This window comes from Sinocyclocheilus rhinocerous, unplaced genomic scaffold, assembly GCF_001515625.1.
Source record: "Sinocyclocheilus rhinocerous isolate Xijiao unplaced genomic scaffold, SAMN03320098_v1.1 scaffold299, whole genome shotgun sequence".
NCBI lineage: Eukaryota > Metazoa > Chordata > Actinopteri > Cypriniformes > Cyprinidae > Sinocyclocheilus > Sinocyclocheilus rhinocerous.
In genome coordinates, this window is record NW_015652998.1 from 1814953 (window position 1) to 1831543 (window position 16591).

The 16591-nt window shown below is 37.7% G+C and overlaps 2 protein-coding genes and 1 long non-coding RNA gene across 3 annotated transcripts in view; all 3 read left to right on the forward strand.

The window, feature by feature from the left end:
• The first annotated feature begins 3852 nt into the window (after positions 1–3852).
• Positions 3853–9026, forward strand: LOC107715370 (4F2 cell-surface antigen heavy chain-like). Its single transcript, XM_016521494.1, has 9 exons — positions 3853–3977; positions 5634–5871; positions 6002–6192; positions 6647–6820; positions 7140–7228; positions 7354–7499; positions 7756–8065; positions 8159–8212; positions 8310–9026. The coding sequence occupies exons 2-9, from the start codon at positions 5657–5659 to the stop codon at positions 8655–8657; spliced, it is 1527 nt and encodes a 508-aa protein (XP_016376980.1). The 5' UTR covers positions 3853–3977; positions 5634–5656; the 3' UTR covers positions 8658–9026.
• An 800-nt stretch (positions 9027–9826) lies between these two features.
• On the forward strand, positions 9827–11256 carry LOC107715371 (uncharacterized). Its single transcript, XR_001637091.1, has 3 exons — positions 9827–10233; positions 11077–11107; positions 11201–11256. It is a non-coding gene; the product is annotated as an uncharacterized LOC107715371 (long non-coding RNA).
• A 1689-nt stretch (positions 11257–12945) lies between these two features.
• LOC107715262 (pyruvate carboxylase, mitochondrial-like) overlaps positions 12946–16591 on the forward strand; it is a 142135-nt gene continuing 138489 nt past the window's right edge. Inside the window, exon 1 of the mRNA XM_016521346.1 lies at positions 12946–13254. The gene's annotated coding sequence lies outside the window, so the exon portion shown is untranslated. The remainder of the gene's footprint in view (positions 13255–16591) is intronic.

Here is a 16591-nt window from a genome sequence, read left to right on the forward strand (position 1 = left end):
TTTATTACACACTTGAGAGTTAAACACACAATGCTTATTACATCACAATGAAATCTGAAGAATTAATTCACAACAGTAGTGAAAATTGCTTTAAAAGTGTATTGGTTAATAATAGCATAACATCCAGAATAGAATATTCATCCAAGAATTCAATACATGTGCTAATGTAAACTCACATTCCACACTCACATTTCAGATGAATTTGACAGTACAAGCCATTTTCTGATTCTGATTTTCTGGTAAAACTGACAGGGTCAGGAGAAGCGCATACTCTCAGATGAACACCAGGGGGCAGTGATACATTAAAAACAACTTCCAACAACAACGCTGACAAATGAATTTTTATGCTAAGTATATATACGAGGAAAACTGTTGTTGATTTACACAAATCGTTTGAACTGTAGAACTGTTGCTGCACAATTTACAAGTTTTTTTATCAGTATCCCTACAATTTGCATTGTTCCCTTGGATGACAGTGCTTATTTTTTTGTTCAGCTGTATTTTATCATTATAAATTTATTGCAAGACTACCTACATTTTTGGAGTGAATATTTCAGATGTCTCATGTTGATCATGCAGAAATATCATATTATGGTCGTGCAGTTACATTTTACATTTACATTTAGTCATTTAGCAGACGCTTTTATCCAAGCGACTTACAAATGAGGACAATAGAAACAATCAAAACTAACAAAAGAGCAACAATATGTAAGTGCAAATGACAAGTCTCGGTTAGCCTAACGCAGTACACGTAGCAAGGTATATATATATATATATATATACATACATACACACACACACACACAGAAAGAAAAACAAGTAGATAGAACAGAAAAAATAGAAAGCTAGAGTTAGTTTTTTTTTTTATAAAAAGAAGATAAATAGATAAAGTAGAATTAAAATAGAATAGAAAGTGCTAGAGTTAGAGGGTCAAATAAAGATGGAACAGATGTGTTTTTAGTCATTTCTCTTGCAGAACGCAAGCTTCTAGAGGGTACATAACTCTGAAGTAATGAATTTAGGTAAATGGGTGCAGAGCCAGAGGTGATTTTGTAGGCAAACATTAATGCCTTAAATTTTATGTGAGCAGCTATTGGTAGCCAGTGCAAATTGATGAACAGAGGTGTGACATGCGTTCTTTTCGGCTCGTTAAAGATTAATCTTGCAGCGGCATTTTGGATTAATTGTAGAGGGTTGATAGAAGTGGCTGGAAGTCCTGCCAAGAGAGCGCAATGTGGTCTGAGAAATTCAGCTTATCATCAATCACAACTCCAACAAGAAATGTCTGTTAGACATGCTGAGATGCGAGCAGCTATCGTCGGATCATCAGGATGGAATGAGAGATAGAGTTGAGCATCATCAGCATAGCAGTGATATGAAAAGCCATGTTTCTGAATGACAGAACCTTGTGATGCCATGTAGACAGAGAAGAGAAGTGGTCCAAGTACTGAGCCCTGAGGCACCCCAGTAGCTAGATGTTGCGACTTGGACACCTCACCTCTCCAAGATACCTTGAAGGATCTAGCTGAGAGGTAAGAATCAAACCACTGGCGTGTGGTTCCTGAGATGCCATTTTCCAATAGGGTTGACAGGAGGATCTGGTGGTTCACCGTATCAAAAGCAGTGGACAGATCCAGCAAGATAAGTTTAGAAGATTTGGAAGCCGCTCTTGCCAGTCTTAGAGCTTAAACAACTGAGAGCAAGGCAGTCTCAGTCGAATGTCCACTTCTGAAGCCAGATTGGTTGCTGTCCAGTTATCTATAACACTTCCAGGCGCCAATCCAAGAATTGTGCATACTAGCCTGGAAAGGAAGGAGAGGTCAGCATGCTGACTCAAACTGGCACAGCCAAAAGGTGTCTTGCCATTTGGAAAAGCTTAGCCTGTTTTTAAACTTCAACTGTACCACAAATCAGTTGGTTGAATTTGGTTTTGTTAAACTGAATGATTTGATGTTGACTCAAGGGTTTGTGTAATGTTGATTGGCTTAGTCCCTCCAGGACGCTTGATTGATTTCTGGAGAAATTATCAAGGACAGCACAAATTAGCATGCTCTTTTGTTCTCAAGTTTTTACTACTTTCACATCTTCTCTGATTTCATTAACATACTGAGATGATGTATTCCTGTTAAGAAGCTATAGTTTATCAGAACAACAAAAGGAAGAAAACTTTTTGTCTCTGTTTGTGAGCCTGTAGGCGCCAATCAGAACCATGTCTTTACTGAGAATGTGCTCTGTCGTGTTTACGTGCTATCTGGGAATAAAAGGAGGAGCTTCATTCTGAGTGTTATGCTCTAACTTGCAAATTTTTGTGTCTGTATTTGAAAAAAAAGTGCTGAATAAATTTTGGAGCTCCACAAACATTCACACAATTACACAGTGAACCTTTGTGTTTCTACAAAATTATATATTCAGCCCAATCAAAATATTCTTGTGTTGTAAAAATATTTAATATTCCATTAAATATTCCATATCCTCCTAAATATTTATCAAAATATCAGGACGTGTTTTCCTCAATGTTCCTGCTGTTAGATCATATTTCAGTTTTCCTGACAGGTTCTAGGAGACCACGTGGAAGCACAGTCATTTGTATGCTGTGAATGTTTTTCTGAAGCATGGGTCTGCTGTGCTGCATTCAATAGACATTAGAATTAGTAGATGGAACTTTATAGTGCAAGAGACAAGCACAAGCAAAATAAAAGGTAATGAATAGTTTGAAACCTTTAGGGTTTTATATATTTAGGGATTTGTTGTTTATTATTTAGAATCTGTGCTCTTGTATTTCTTTTGCTGTTTCATCTCTTCCTGATTAATAAAGCAGTCTCACAAAACTCTCACACACAGTCTATTGTAAATTCAAATAAAAGAGCCATAGAGCTGCATTTAATCAGGCTTAGCTGCGTAACTCTTAACAGAGAACACAATTGGGGCAAAGGTTGACCAACTCTTTTGACAAATAATTCCAATATATTTGCCTGACCAGCACTATATAAATTGAGCTATTTTTCACTTATTGGTCTTTTTAAAATAATAGATACAATTTTACACTTTACATGTAAAAGCTTACTATAAATACAGCATGGTAGAAATATTTTGGTAAACAGTAGATTTTGAATATAGTTTTGAGCATTGAGGAAATAACTGAACTGCACATTGAGATTGCTGTTACACTGACCATATGCTGTTTCTAAGATCTTTCTAAGAAAGAAACGAAATACCCCCAACCCCCAAACTTGTTTATAGAGGTCTTGTACAGTCACGAAAACAACAGGGAGGAGAAAGAATAAGGCACTAATGTCAGGCTCTTAAGGTGGACTCTCTTAAATGCTACAAAACTGGATTGTGTGCCTGGAATACGGTCAACGTACCCCTTAATTGTTCGTTTTCTTTATGCAGGCCATCGAGAGAAGAAACAATTTCCTCTGCTCGTATTCACACACTAAATCTGTATCACTCATTAAAGCAAGAAACAAAGCGAAATAATTTGTCCGTAACTGACAAAAAGAGTAACTAGTTCAGCACGTTGAACTCGATTCACGTCGTGGATGATTCCTGAGCGAATCGTTCTTTTGAATCGGATCTTTAGGAGTGAACAAAGGATTTGACTAATGAAGCGAAAATAAGGTTACTTTAATGAACCTAAACCAGAAATGTAGCACACAATACAAATAAAACATACTGGAAATGTGTTGGCGAGCCAGCTGCATGGTAGTTTCATCACGATGCAAAGAAGGTTCTTTGAAATGAATCGTTCAAAAGAATCGATTCGCGGAAACTAGCCTGAAAACAGGTCTATGGTTTTGTGCTGCCCACCCTTAAAAGTGGGCGGAGAAATTTAGGCATGAGACTCGTATAAAAAGCTGGCTTGAGCATCACTGTGAATACAGACATGACCAAAACCATCGAACATCAGCAGGATATTTCTTGTCTATCACAGATAATTTAAACGAAGTTTCCCATCATTATTCCGTTGCAGTTGGGTAAGATCGGTTTTGTTTCAAATAAATTTATGTAACGTTAATTCTTAAATTTCCCGGTGTTCTTGATATTTGCGGGAATCACGAGCCTTACTTTTGTTTATTCATATTTAGAAGTACTATTACATTGGTATGTTTTTGATTTAACTTGTTTATGATTCGGTAACATTAACCGCTCTTAATTGAGCTTGAATGAGTCAGTGAACAGGCGCAAACAGAACTGGACCAATCCGGTTTACAAAATGTCCTTCAACCATACAACAACGTTGAAGGTACTTTTAAAAACTACAGATTTAAACGAATCGTTCGTGTAATATACAGTTAATGCTTTTAAATGTTCTATTTTAGGCATTCGTCTTAATAGAACAGTTTTTTTTTTTTATTAAATAGATTCGACGAGGATATATCTGGTGATCTGGCACCCGGCATTTGGTTGCTATGTCTACGCTCGTTGACGGTTTAAGCTGGATTAACTTGGTTTTAATAACAGAGCCCAAATCTTTTTTAGAAAGCCAAATGCATATCGTATACTCGTGTCATTCTGGGTATTAGTACATCCGTTATAACTTTTTTTAAATAGTCATTTCCGCGTGAAAGATTTTAGGTGATGCAACCTTCAGTGTATCTTGCCTAACCACGTGTGTCTTGCCCATGACGTCAAACATATGTTTCCTGAACCCTTAATTCTGGTGCCCTGCCCTGGATGCTTATATATATATATATATATATATATATATAAGCATAATTTCTCTCCAAATAAATGTATAATTTGGAATAACAGGTATATAATGTTTAAACATAAAACTTTGTTTTTTTTCAAAAATGGGTAGACAATGGTATTATATTTGTTAAACAGTTATTTAATGAAAATGGGCACCTGTATACCTACATAGAATTTCTTCTAAGGTATAATATTCCAATAATCCCTAAAGAATATTGTATAGTGTTTGATGCTATACCATCCGGACTAAAATGTCTGTTCTATATCTTTTTTGTAGTTTATATTTGTTCAGTACCTTTATATGATATGTTGGAAATCAAAAAAAAAAAAAATTCTGGTGCCCTGCCCAATTTTGGTGTGACGTTGGCTCCTATATATTCGATTCTGCCAATGTTACTTATTCTTTCAGTCTAAAAGACATAATTTTTTTATTATATTGATAATAAAAATAGACCCCTAGAATACATTGTTAATTTCTTTATTTTATATGGCAAATTCTTTATTCCTAAACAAAAGTTTGCAAATAATATTCCATCCTATCCCCATTTTAAAACTGAATTATCACTTCTTAAATCTATTAAATAAATAACAAAAAATCCCTTAAGATTTATAAAATATTATGAAGAAATGTTTAAAGAAAATGCATGCATTTAAAAGCTTTCCCAGTATATTAATGTTTGTATGTTGTATCAATAGTGGTAATGTATGCATTCTTGTGTCTCCTTGTCTTGTCATCTTGTTTTTCATTGTTTTTTGTATAATCCTTTTTTTTTCTTTTTCTCTCTCTCTCTTTGTTTTATTATATGTATTTGTATGTAATTCCTTGACAATGTTATGTTATTGAGCATTAATAAAAAAAAAAGAAAAAAAAAAAAAGAAATCTGGTGCCGTGCTGATAGTTATGTGCTTGCAGCTAATCTAGTTCCTTTTGTTTTCAGGACTGTTGACATAAACTGACAAAATGAGCAACGATTCTGAAGTGGATATGAAAGATGTGGAGCTCAATGAGGTGGAGCAGGAGAAGCAGCCCATGACCGAGGGGAAAGCTGGAAATAATTATGCTATCTCGCCTGCATCCGAGAAGAATGGCATTGTAAAGGTGAAGATTCCAGATGAGGAGAGCAAATTCACTGGGTTATCCAAAGAAGAACTCATGAAAGTAGCTGGAACACCAGGGTACGGAACGCACCTGTGGTGAAACCTTATTTTCTTTCAGTTAGATCTTGGTGTGGATTTTGCAGTTTGTAGGTACTAATGTTCTACCTCTAATCCCTGGTGTTTTTTTTTTTTTTCTTTTCTTGAATAGGTGGGTTAAGGTTCGTTGGGCACTTCTTATCCTGTTCTGGCTTGGTTGGCTGGGCATGCTAGCTGGTGCGATTGCCATCATTATTCAAGCGCCTCGATGCAAGCCCCTCCCTGAGATGAACTGGTGGAACTATGGACCACTGTACCAGATTGGAGATGTGAACTCCTTTACAAAGTCTTCAGATCTGAAAGGTAAAGACAGATGACTCAATGGACCAACATCCAAGCAACCAAAATAGATCTTATGGGAAGGAGGGAGTGTTAATGGATTGCAGGGATGGGTTAGTTTAGGGATTAAAGGTGGATGTCAGGCTTTAAACATGTTCAAACACATTAATTGTTCTGTCCTTATGCTGCTGATTCGACAAATCTGGTTTCCTCCCTTATCCACTTGGATGCCATTCTGTTTGCTCCGCTCATATATCAGTCTGCGGACTATATTAAAGGAATATCATATTGATTTTAAAGGAAGGGTGGCAGAATGTCTTGTAATGCATATATTTAAAAAAAATAATGTGAGGTACAATGAAGTACATATTAACATGGATGTGGTCCATGATCCGAAACATTCCACATTTATTTTCTTTTTGTCTTTAATATTTTGCAATATTGCGTATTTATTTCACTCTGACTGGTTACCCCTCAGGTTTGGCTGAAAAGGTTCAGGCGATGGATGAGTTGAAGGTGAAGGGTCTGATCATTGGCCCGATCCATGTGTCCAGTGCCGATGAGCCTGAGGAACTGAAATTGACTGAGATTTCTAAAGAGGCTGGTAATCTGATACAGTTTCAAGAACTCATTAAGGCTGCACACAAGAGAGGTGAGCTATAGTTTGCACTATAAAATGAAGCATTTTCTACTTAAGTTATCTTTGTTTGTTTTTTTTACTAAAAGGACTGGTAGTTTAACTAAAGCAGGTCTGATTCACTGTCTGGATTTAAATAAGCAAAATGTTGCAAAACATATATCAGAAATGTATTAATCACTGCAATAATGATCCAATGATCCAGGCAGTGTATAATCAAATAATTGCCGTTTCTTTTTATCAATAGATAGCTCCACAAAAAAGCAGCACTAGCAGTGCAGCACTATATACAAGCATTATTTTTTTTTAAATGTATTTTTATGTTCACTTCTAGGTATCTCTGTTGTTTTGGACCTGACCCCTAACTATAAAGGCAAAGAGCCCTGGTTTGCTGATGCTGTCAGCACTGTGGTCAAACTTGAGGTATGACCTTGACTGTGAACAATAGATCTGGATAATTTCTTAACTTTCTTAATCTACGTTGTCACTTGAACTTGATTTGTGCACTTGTGTTTTCAGAGTAATAATTGTGACTTTTGTGTTTGCAGTCTGCTCTGATGCATTGGCTAGGAGAAGGTGTAGATGGATTCCTCTTCTACGGTGTCGAGAAGGCTTCCACTGCAGCCCCGTCCCTTTGGGAGGATGTTGAAGTCCTTATCCACAACCAGACGGAATCAGTGGAAAAAAAGAAAAAGTGAGCAATCAATAGTTGAACTTTTACTCCTAAATTTCATTAGCAGACTCGTTCACTCTTTTGCGAGGTAAAGGAGCCACCTTGTGGTGGTTGGAGCAACTTTTACAAACTGAACTCCAGTCAAGGGGACACTAGTGGGCCATTTCTTTGTTTGAGATCGTGTTGCCAACCAAACAGCTCCATATGGTGCTTATATTAATTATATCAATACTTGTATTAAACACTGACTTTTACTTACTGACTTTTTTCCTTCCAGGGTCTTGATTGGTGTTACGGAACAGACCTCTCCTGATGATGTCATTGCTGTGTTGAACAAAACTGGTGTGGACCTGCTCCTCACTGATGCTTTAAGATCCACATCTGCTCTGGACGTTGCCCATACTGTTGATCGCTTGTATTCCACTTACGGTCAGACCAGACTGGCTTGGAACATAGGTGGGCGTATTGCTGGACACCTGGCTTCACTGGTGGGGTTTACCAAAGTCAAGTTGAGTTACCTGCTGCTGCTCACTCTGCCAGGCACACCAGTGTTTAATTATGGGGATGAGATTGGACTGCAAGATGAGGTGTGTGAACTTAAGGTTTTTATCAAGAGAATTCACACCGATCCAGGTGTTTTCCAAGAGCAGATCCTAAAATGTTGTTATCCTTCCATTTAGGTGACCAAAAACCCGACCATGGTATGGGAAGACTCTCAAGAAAATCTGACAGTGGTAAGGAGCATATGCACACAGTGCTGAATCTCCAAAGTGACCCTATTCAATGTTGTGACTAGCAGCTTTGGTTACATTTTCATGTTTTCCTTTACAGAGCAAGATGGATGAAACGACCACTTTCCGTAAATTCTTCAAATCTGTGAGTGAAAAAAGGTCAAAAGAGCGCTCTTTGCAGCACGGAGAATACTTGCCTTTGTTCAACTCTACCTCCGCCATGGCCTATGTGCGAAGCTGGGACCAGAATGAGCGCTACCTTATTGCACTCAACTGGCACTCGGAAGAAACTGTCACTCTTCAGCTAAAGCATGCTGAGATTCCTGAACATGCTACAGTAGTGTTCAGTACTAGTGATGGTAAACAAGTTGATGAAGTGCTTAACCTTGCACAACTAGAGGTGAAGCCAGAACAGGGTATAATGCTGAAGTTCCCTTACACTCCCTGAAGACATTGTAAACTCTCAGTTAGTGTGAGGATGTTGATTTTACAAGTGTTTGTTTGGCCGTTCTGTTGCACTATTAATCCTTTAGTACAAAAACACTGGCATATATCATCACATTGTTCCGTTACATGCATCACATGCACTACATGACTACTAAACTGAACTTTTAAGTTGGTAGTTTTATTTTATGCTGTTACTTGGAATACATTCTATAGGAAGAGAAAATTGTTTTTATTTTGAACCTTGTTTTTTTTTTTTTTTTTTTTTAATAGTTCAATTTTAAAAACACAAAAAATGTTCAAAACTTCAATGGCTGTTACTTATATGTAATGGGGAAAAAGATGTTGACAATAAATTAAGTGGAGCAGTTCATCTTTGTTTTTGTCATTGTATTTATTCAGGTGGGGTTCCCTCGTCTATTTTCATAAGTGTTGCCAGCATAATGAGATGTAACGGAGACATGGCTGAATTATTAAAATCTACCGCCATAAAATGGAGCACCTCTCATTGTCTCCAGCATAGCATGATATCAGGTGTCTCTACTGATGACTTCTTTATTTAGAGCTATTCATTATGCATATGGAGAGCTCAGTCTCACCTGGCTATTTTAACTCATTACAGATTTATGAACCCCTACTGAGATCGGCTCAGTGCCTAAGAGTGATGAGGGAAATTGTATCAAGTGTGTATGATGTCTGCAAGAACGGACCTAATCATCACAAGAAACAAAACCGTACAGTTTAGATCTAAAAGGAAGTAAAAAAAATATATATTTTAAACCTTTCTGATGAATGAGTTTCCTCTGTGTCCTCTACCTTTTTACAACTCAAACTTTTCTAGGTCAATTACTCATTTGGGACCACAAACCTGACCAAGAACCTCTACTTTTAGGCAATGCGCCATGGTCGCTTCTAACCTAAGGGCGTTGGAGTTAAACACTTTATTTCTCTAAACAACATATTCAAAATCAATGTATTGACCATAAAAAAGACGTAATTACAACAGCAGACTTTCTCTAACATGCTGCCAGTGTTGCATCTGCAGCACTATATGCACTAGTCAGTTTCCTGTGTCTGTCTCTTTAAGAACTGTTCTCTTCGAGGACTCCCTGACGCATTGCAGGTGGCTGAAAACCAATCAAAAGACATTTCCTAGGTCAGCTGACGAGTGCCATCAGACTTCTATATATAAACTCTCCGGACCGTCCATTCAAACCTGAAAGCCACCGTTCTATGCTATGGCTTTTGAAAAGAATAACCCAAAAATTGAAATTTACAGTCGATAAACAACGCCGTATAATATATCGGTTATATAAACGAAAACGGAACAGTTTCACTGTGCAATTTAGACTACTGAACATTTCGACTACGTGGCGGAGGAAGACCATAGTAACAGCTTTGTTGTCAAGGAGTGCGACGTCCCACTTTGGACCAAAGTACCAAGGCGCAGTGATATTGAAATTTGGGCGCACAGCAGCAGAAGATAGTGCTTGACAATCGCACGGGTGGAAAGCAAACGCTTGGGTTTCCGTTTATTTCCTGTACGTACAGACTAACGTAGTTCACACTAAAATACAATGGTAAGTTACTTTATAACTCTTTATCCTAATAGCTAAAGTGCAGCGTAGCTACAAAAATGGCTGAGCGTCCATGGCGAAGTGATAGGTGTGAATGGGCTAACGTTACTATTAGCCTAGCTCCTCGCGAGCTAACCGTCATTCTATTGAAAGCGCGCGAGCTCCCGGCCTAACGTCACATAAACGGGTTACACACAGTTTTCACATTGTAGAATAAACAGCTTTATCGCTTTCTGTGTGGCTTTTTGCAGCGCATGCTCTAATCGCAAATGGGCGTGAGATGTTTACAGCATAAAATGCGCTATACTAGCACATCCTTGACTGATTCCCTGTTGCTAGCTCGCCTCATGTTGGCGTCAGCAGACAGCAGCTTGAAAAGCATCGATGATAGATGTAAGTTAAAGTTAGAGATCGCCCTCATTTACATTAGACAAAACCCGTGTCGTCCCTTGTGACAAAATAGCCCTGTTTTTTTCTAATATATCTGATCGGTCACAATATGCTTGTAGTTCCCCACAGCATGCGCACTATTCCATTCAGCTGGTCTTTAAGTAAACCACATTATGGACCAATAAAACAACACGCATGTTAATGTGTTCAAATACAGCAGGATAGTCTGCCTTTTAAAGCGTTTTGTAATTGTCTAATTCACAACGCCAGAGCTAGGCGTTGTAGTCATGAATGACATCATCAAACTTGTAAAACACAAGGTATCAGGTGTTAAACACGTTCCGTTCAGTTTAACACGCAATAAATACAACTGAGCTTCAGACTGATTTGAAACATTTGAAAATATGCCAGTGCTATTAAAATAATTACTCTTTTCTTTTTGTGTCCTTCCTATAGGCTGATCAGCTAACAGAGGAGCAGATTGCTGGTATGCAAGATTAACCTTTGCTTCAAACCTTTATCTTAAACCAGCAATTCGATGATGTGCAATAAATGAACACATTATTTCTTTTTTTTTCAGAATTCAAGGAGGCCTTCTCCTTATTTGACAAAGACGGTTTCCCAGCTTGCCTCTTTTTCTAACTTGCTAGTTCTCCTTTAACTGCATGTTTCTCATGCAACCTCTGCTCAGTGGTCTTAGAACTGTGTGGTGAATAACCATTCATGGTTAATCAGGGGCTTTATATAACAAAATGGCTCAAACTTCCATGTCATAGTGTGATTGTTTTTGTAAGTATAGATCTGTGTGTCTGAGTGAGTGCTTGTAGTTGGATTTAAAGTGGAGCCACGAAGTACAGTTTACGTTTTGGTATAGGGCTTGTTCTTTAGAGACTGCATAACTAACGTGTAAGATAAAAAAAGAAAATTAGACAAACCTGCGTAGAATAATCCGGAAATGGTTAATTGGGGACCAATTATTTCAGTTAGTTTGCTTGTTTGGCCCTTTTTGTATTATATGAGAGAAACATGGTGGAAAGGCTTTGACCTTCTTTCCCTCACTAATTTCACTACCGCAAAGCAAATGCCACCTATTTGTTCTAGACTGTTGTAGAGAGGTTTAATGCTTGGTATGAGCTCTATTAGTGTGGAGTTTGTACTGAAGATGTAGAATAGTTTTCACCTTAATCTTCAGTCTTACATTTTGATGCTGCACTCGATGTCCTAGTCAGTGGACCGTTTCTGTCTGGGGAAAAATATTACATTTAAGCTGTGTGTTGGATCTTCCTGCAGGCTGTTCAATGTATTTGTATACATCAAAAACACCTGCATTTTATGATCTTTTTAGGATCTTTTCTCATAGAAACAACAGCATGTTCTCCTCTTCCATGGTCCTGTAGTTGTGGTCCATGCACAGTGGCAATTGAGATGGTGCGAAATGCTTGTCATCCAGTTAGACTGTCCGCCCTGTTGGTGCAGCAACTGCTGCCATGAAACCTGCGACTGCAGGCGCTTTGAATGAAATCCATTTTTTGTAACTGTATAGACCAAGGTTAAACAAAACAGCGCTTAATGGTAGAATCACATACATTATGGTGGTAGTATTGCATCTTCTGCCCCAGTTCTTAATTTATTCTACTTGTGTTTTCTTTTTTTATGATCTTTATATGCTGGTTTTTTTTTCGTTCTGAGATCTGAGTTTACTGTCTGGTTCTTTTTTCCTCTCTCTTCTTCTGCCCATAAGGTAGTAAAAAATGAAAGGTTATGCATTTCATTGCATAACTCTGGTTTTCTTGCTAAATAAACGTCTTGGACCTCTGTTTCTAAATGACCTCTTTTTGTTCATAACACTTTTGCCTATATAACTGTAAACCTGCATGGGCTTATATTAAAAAATAGTGTAAGAGAGACAGAAAAGTGCATTTAATGTATATCTATTGGGTTTATTGTCATTTGTTTGCACAAGGCAATATTAGGCTGTTTTATAATTTTGAATTGCATTTTTAGTCCAATTAAGAACCACAGTGCCCACAGCATATCACCTAAAAAACACATTACATAATGTATAAGGTCTGCACATATTACAAACAAAACCGTTGAAAAAAAAAGATATTTTCTGAACTTCTGAAGTCCATTATCCGTTTGTAGTCTTGTCCCGCCGTGAAACTACAACACCCAAGTACTGTATGGTTTCCCCAAATGTCCAGTAGCGGTTCCTGTACAGAGCTGTTGCTGATTGACGTGACGCAGAACGAATAATTTACTGCCAACCAATCACTTCAATGACAAGTGAGACGTGGGCGGGGACGCCTGTCTCAGAGCATTCACCAATCGCCAATAGTTTAGCAGCATACAGATGGGTGGATTATTGATTCAAGAAAAATGTTGCAACGGGCCAAATAATAAAGAGAGTAAAGTGATTTGGGGCAGGACAAGCCAACTTCGACGATCTGAACACACACTACTGCGCACAGTTCAACGTCTAACAGGACATTTAGTTACTTCACTACGTATCCACGCTTGCGACGTACAATTGATATTCACTGAATTTACGCATCGAGGTCTTTACGTCTTCACGTTCCTTAAGGAACAGGATTGGACACCAGAACGCAACTGCTGTGAGTCAAGAATAAGAAGGTAAGACTGCATTCTCGCATGTAATGCGTTCATCAGATCAGATGATGCACGGTTTTTGAGACTGCTGTCGTAATCTGTTATATTGCATGTATGATGTGCACAAGTTGCTGCCCTACTAAACATTAGCTGCATGATGTCTAAACTTGATCATAAGTGCATTTATTTTCAACGAACAGACAGCCGTGGCTTCTGCAGTAAACATTTATGAAACAGAGATAGAGTTTGTTTTCGAAGTCGTGCAGTATGCGGCTAAAGGGCATGCTTTCCTCTGTTTGCTAACGCATGTGCCAACTGAATGAATGAAACTGGACAAGCTGGAGGGTTTAGCTCACTTGATTGACCTATAAACTATTCGCTGCCACATAGCCAAACATAAACACTTCATTGCTGCAAGTCAGTTTAAAAAGCAAAGCAGCAGCTTGCTAATGGGAAAGTGGTTATTCATTGCGCAGCAACTTCAGGTTCAAGTTGGCAGCTGTCGATGGCATTTTAACGTTCATCTGCCCAGTCCAATCCAATCACGACAGTGTCAAAAATGTCTAGGGATGACCCTATGTTTTTATTTGTGCAGTTTACTTGGGCACAGCCAATATTTATAACACTTTGCGTCATTTTGCGTTCTACGTAATCAAGGTATCTTGTCATTCTCGAAAACACACAAATTTATAGTTTAAAAGTGCACTCAGTATTTTTTGCTTATTAAAAAGTTTTACAAATAAAGAATTAAACCGTGATTTATAGTCATTAATAACCTGATTTTCTCTACATGGAGCGGGTCGCCCTCTCATGGGCACCGGCATGTCATGCAATCAGCCGACCCTCAACAACACACATAAAACAATTTTGGATTATGATAGCACTAATATGTGCATGATATGGAGGTGTGTAGCGTATCACGAACGAAAAGGAGCGAAGCTAAAAGCTTCGGTGTTAAACGGCAGCAGTCAACAGACTGCATTCAGGCCGATAGGTGTCAGTAAAGTCTAAAACCTCTGGTAATATTGGGACATATAAGAGATAAACGTAAACAAAAACCTACTGTGTGTGTGCGCCTTTAAGTTTGCATATTTAAATTTGTGTTATAAATTTAACTTCTTTTATTATATTGTTCTATTAAAAATATTAGATTTTCTGACTGATACAAGAAGTGTGAAGTCAAAGGTTGACTTGGGAATGAAGGTAATGCCTGTTTTGTGAGACTTGTCAGTTATGATTCCCCATTAGAAGTGTCTAAACATGCCTGTTAAAGAAGGCCCTGTTTTAATCTTACCTTGAATTGTTGTCTGCTCATTCAAGACAAAGCATGCAAAGCTTTTTTTAAATATGTTTTGATTTCTTTTATTGACACATCATCCACACGCCTTTTATTTGTGGAAGGAACCAGATTACAAATATTGGGAAATCTTTATCTTGTTTATGGCAAAGTTGCATTGGTTACCTGAATGGCATGCATGAACAGAATTGTTGGTTGTTGAAGGCACTGTTGCCAATTCTCGTGAGACAAATAAGCAACCGCAGCTTCAAAAACAAGGCCAAAACAAGCCCAATATTTTTTGATAATTTATTATCATCAATATTATTTATTATCAATTATGCGCCTTCTTTTTGAAAGTGATTTTTCTTCAATCCCTCATTAAAGAAAAATTAAGTTCAAAAAGAAGGCGTGTGCGGAGAGGGCGGAATATTTGACAAATTATGCTACAGCACTTATATTTTTGCACTGATTGGCTATTAACTGTGAGCAGACAGAGTGTCAATCAATGCATTGGTGAATACAGTGAACCTAAATGAAAAGAAACGAAGTTGCTTGTCAGGTTTTCCTAACACGCAACCATATTTTTAAAAATAAGCCCAAAAAACCGCAACCCGGGATTTTTTCACGCAACTTTACAAAAAAAGAAGCCCAAAGTCGCGTATAATACGCGGACTTGGCAACTCTGGTTGAAGGAGGAAGTTGGCTGAATTTTTATTTTAGTTTTTTTTTGTCTTTTTAAAAAATAGGATAAACCATATCTCTTTTATAAAAGGTTCTTGTGCAGCTGGTATGTAAATTCTTGTCCAGTTTAAAAATATTTTTGATGGGTTGGACGGCTTCAGCAGTCTTACTCTTAAAGGGATACTCCACCCCAAAATGAAAATTTTGTCATTGATCACTTACCCCCATGTCGTTCCAAACCCGTAAAAGCTTTGTTCGTCTTCGGAACACAATTTAAGATATTTTGGATGAAAATGAAGTGCAGCGTCGCATCGCGCCATGTCTTTAAAATTCAAATACATTATTTTCTATGAGTGTAGGCACACCGGCGGCGCCGTTCGGCATCTGTCCGCGGCGCCCAGCTACGTCGTGTTATACTTGTAAGAATTGTTCTAGACATGCCGAAAATTTGAAGCTACAGCACAGCAGCTCTTCTAATTCATTTTCTCTGATGCACTAACTCTGCAGCAGCACTTCTTCGTCGTCTCGTCTGATGCGCTCACTCAACCAAGCGTTCTAACCACAACCTCGCCCCTCCCCACCCCCCAACCATTCAAATTTCTGTAGGCGGGAATTATTTTTAATGATATTCTAATGGGCCACTTTGTGATATCACAAAGCCCGGAAAACAAACGGTTTAGTCCAAACGAGCCGTTCCTTGTAGTTCTTGAAAAGGGATTTTTTAAAAACGAAATATCTCCCTTTGGAGTGGACTTTGAGATTTGTAACTTTCTAGATCTTTTTTATGCCCAAACATACACACTACACACTGACTAAAATTAAAAAAGTGAAAAAGCATAATAGGACCCCTTTAAGAGCTTTAATAAAAAACTAACTTAAAAATGAATTAAAATTAAAGCTTAAAAATGAATTTGTCACACAGAAGGTCCATTTAAAATGATCCAGTGAAGTCAGAAAGGTGATTTTAAATACCGTAAAATAAATAATGACACACATTTACATTTACACAACAATGATAAACAGTTTCTCTTATGTAAATAAACTTTTTTTTTCTAAATTCAACACGATCTACTGCAATTTTACAGCTATGCTGTTGTCACTGCAATAAAATATGAAGTTAGAAGTTCTTGGATTTGCTCTTGGTCACATTATCATAATAAGAGAATCACCCCTGATTCATATTTTTGTTATATATTAAACACAGTAACATAACACTGAACATGCTTTATGAAAAGCAGCAGGTGTCTGATCAGTGGCGGCGTTTCACAAAACCATAGGGTATGGTGGTGGGGGGTAGTGATGGGAAGTTTGGATAATTTTACCGACTCAGACCTTTGAGTCTCGTTCAGCAAAATGAACGAATCTTTTTTCGAGTCATTTCGTTCATTTTAGCAAAATATA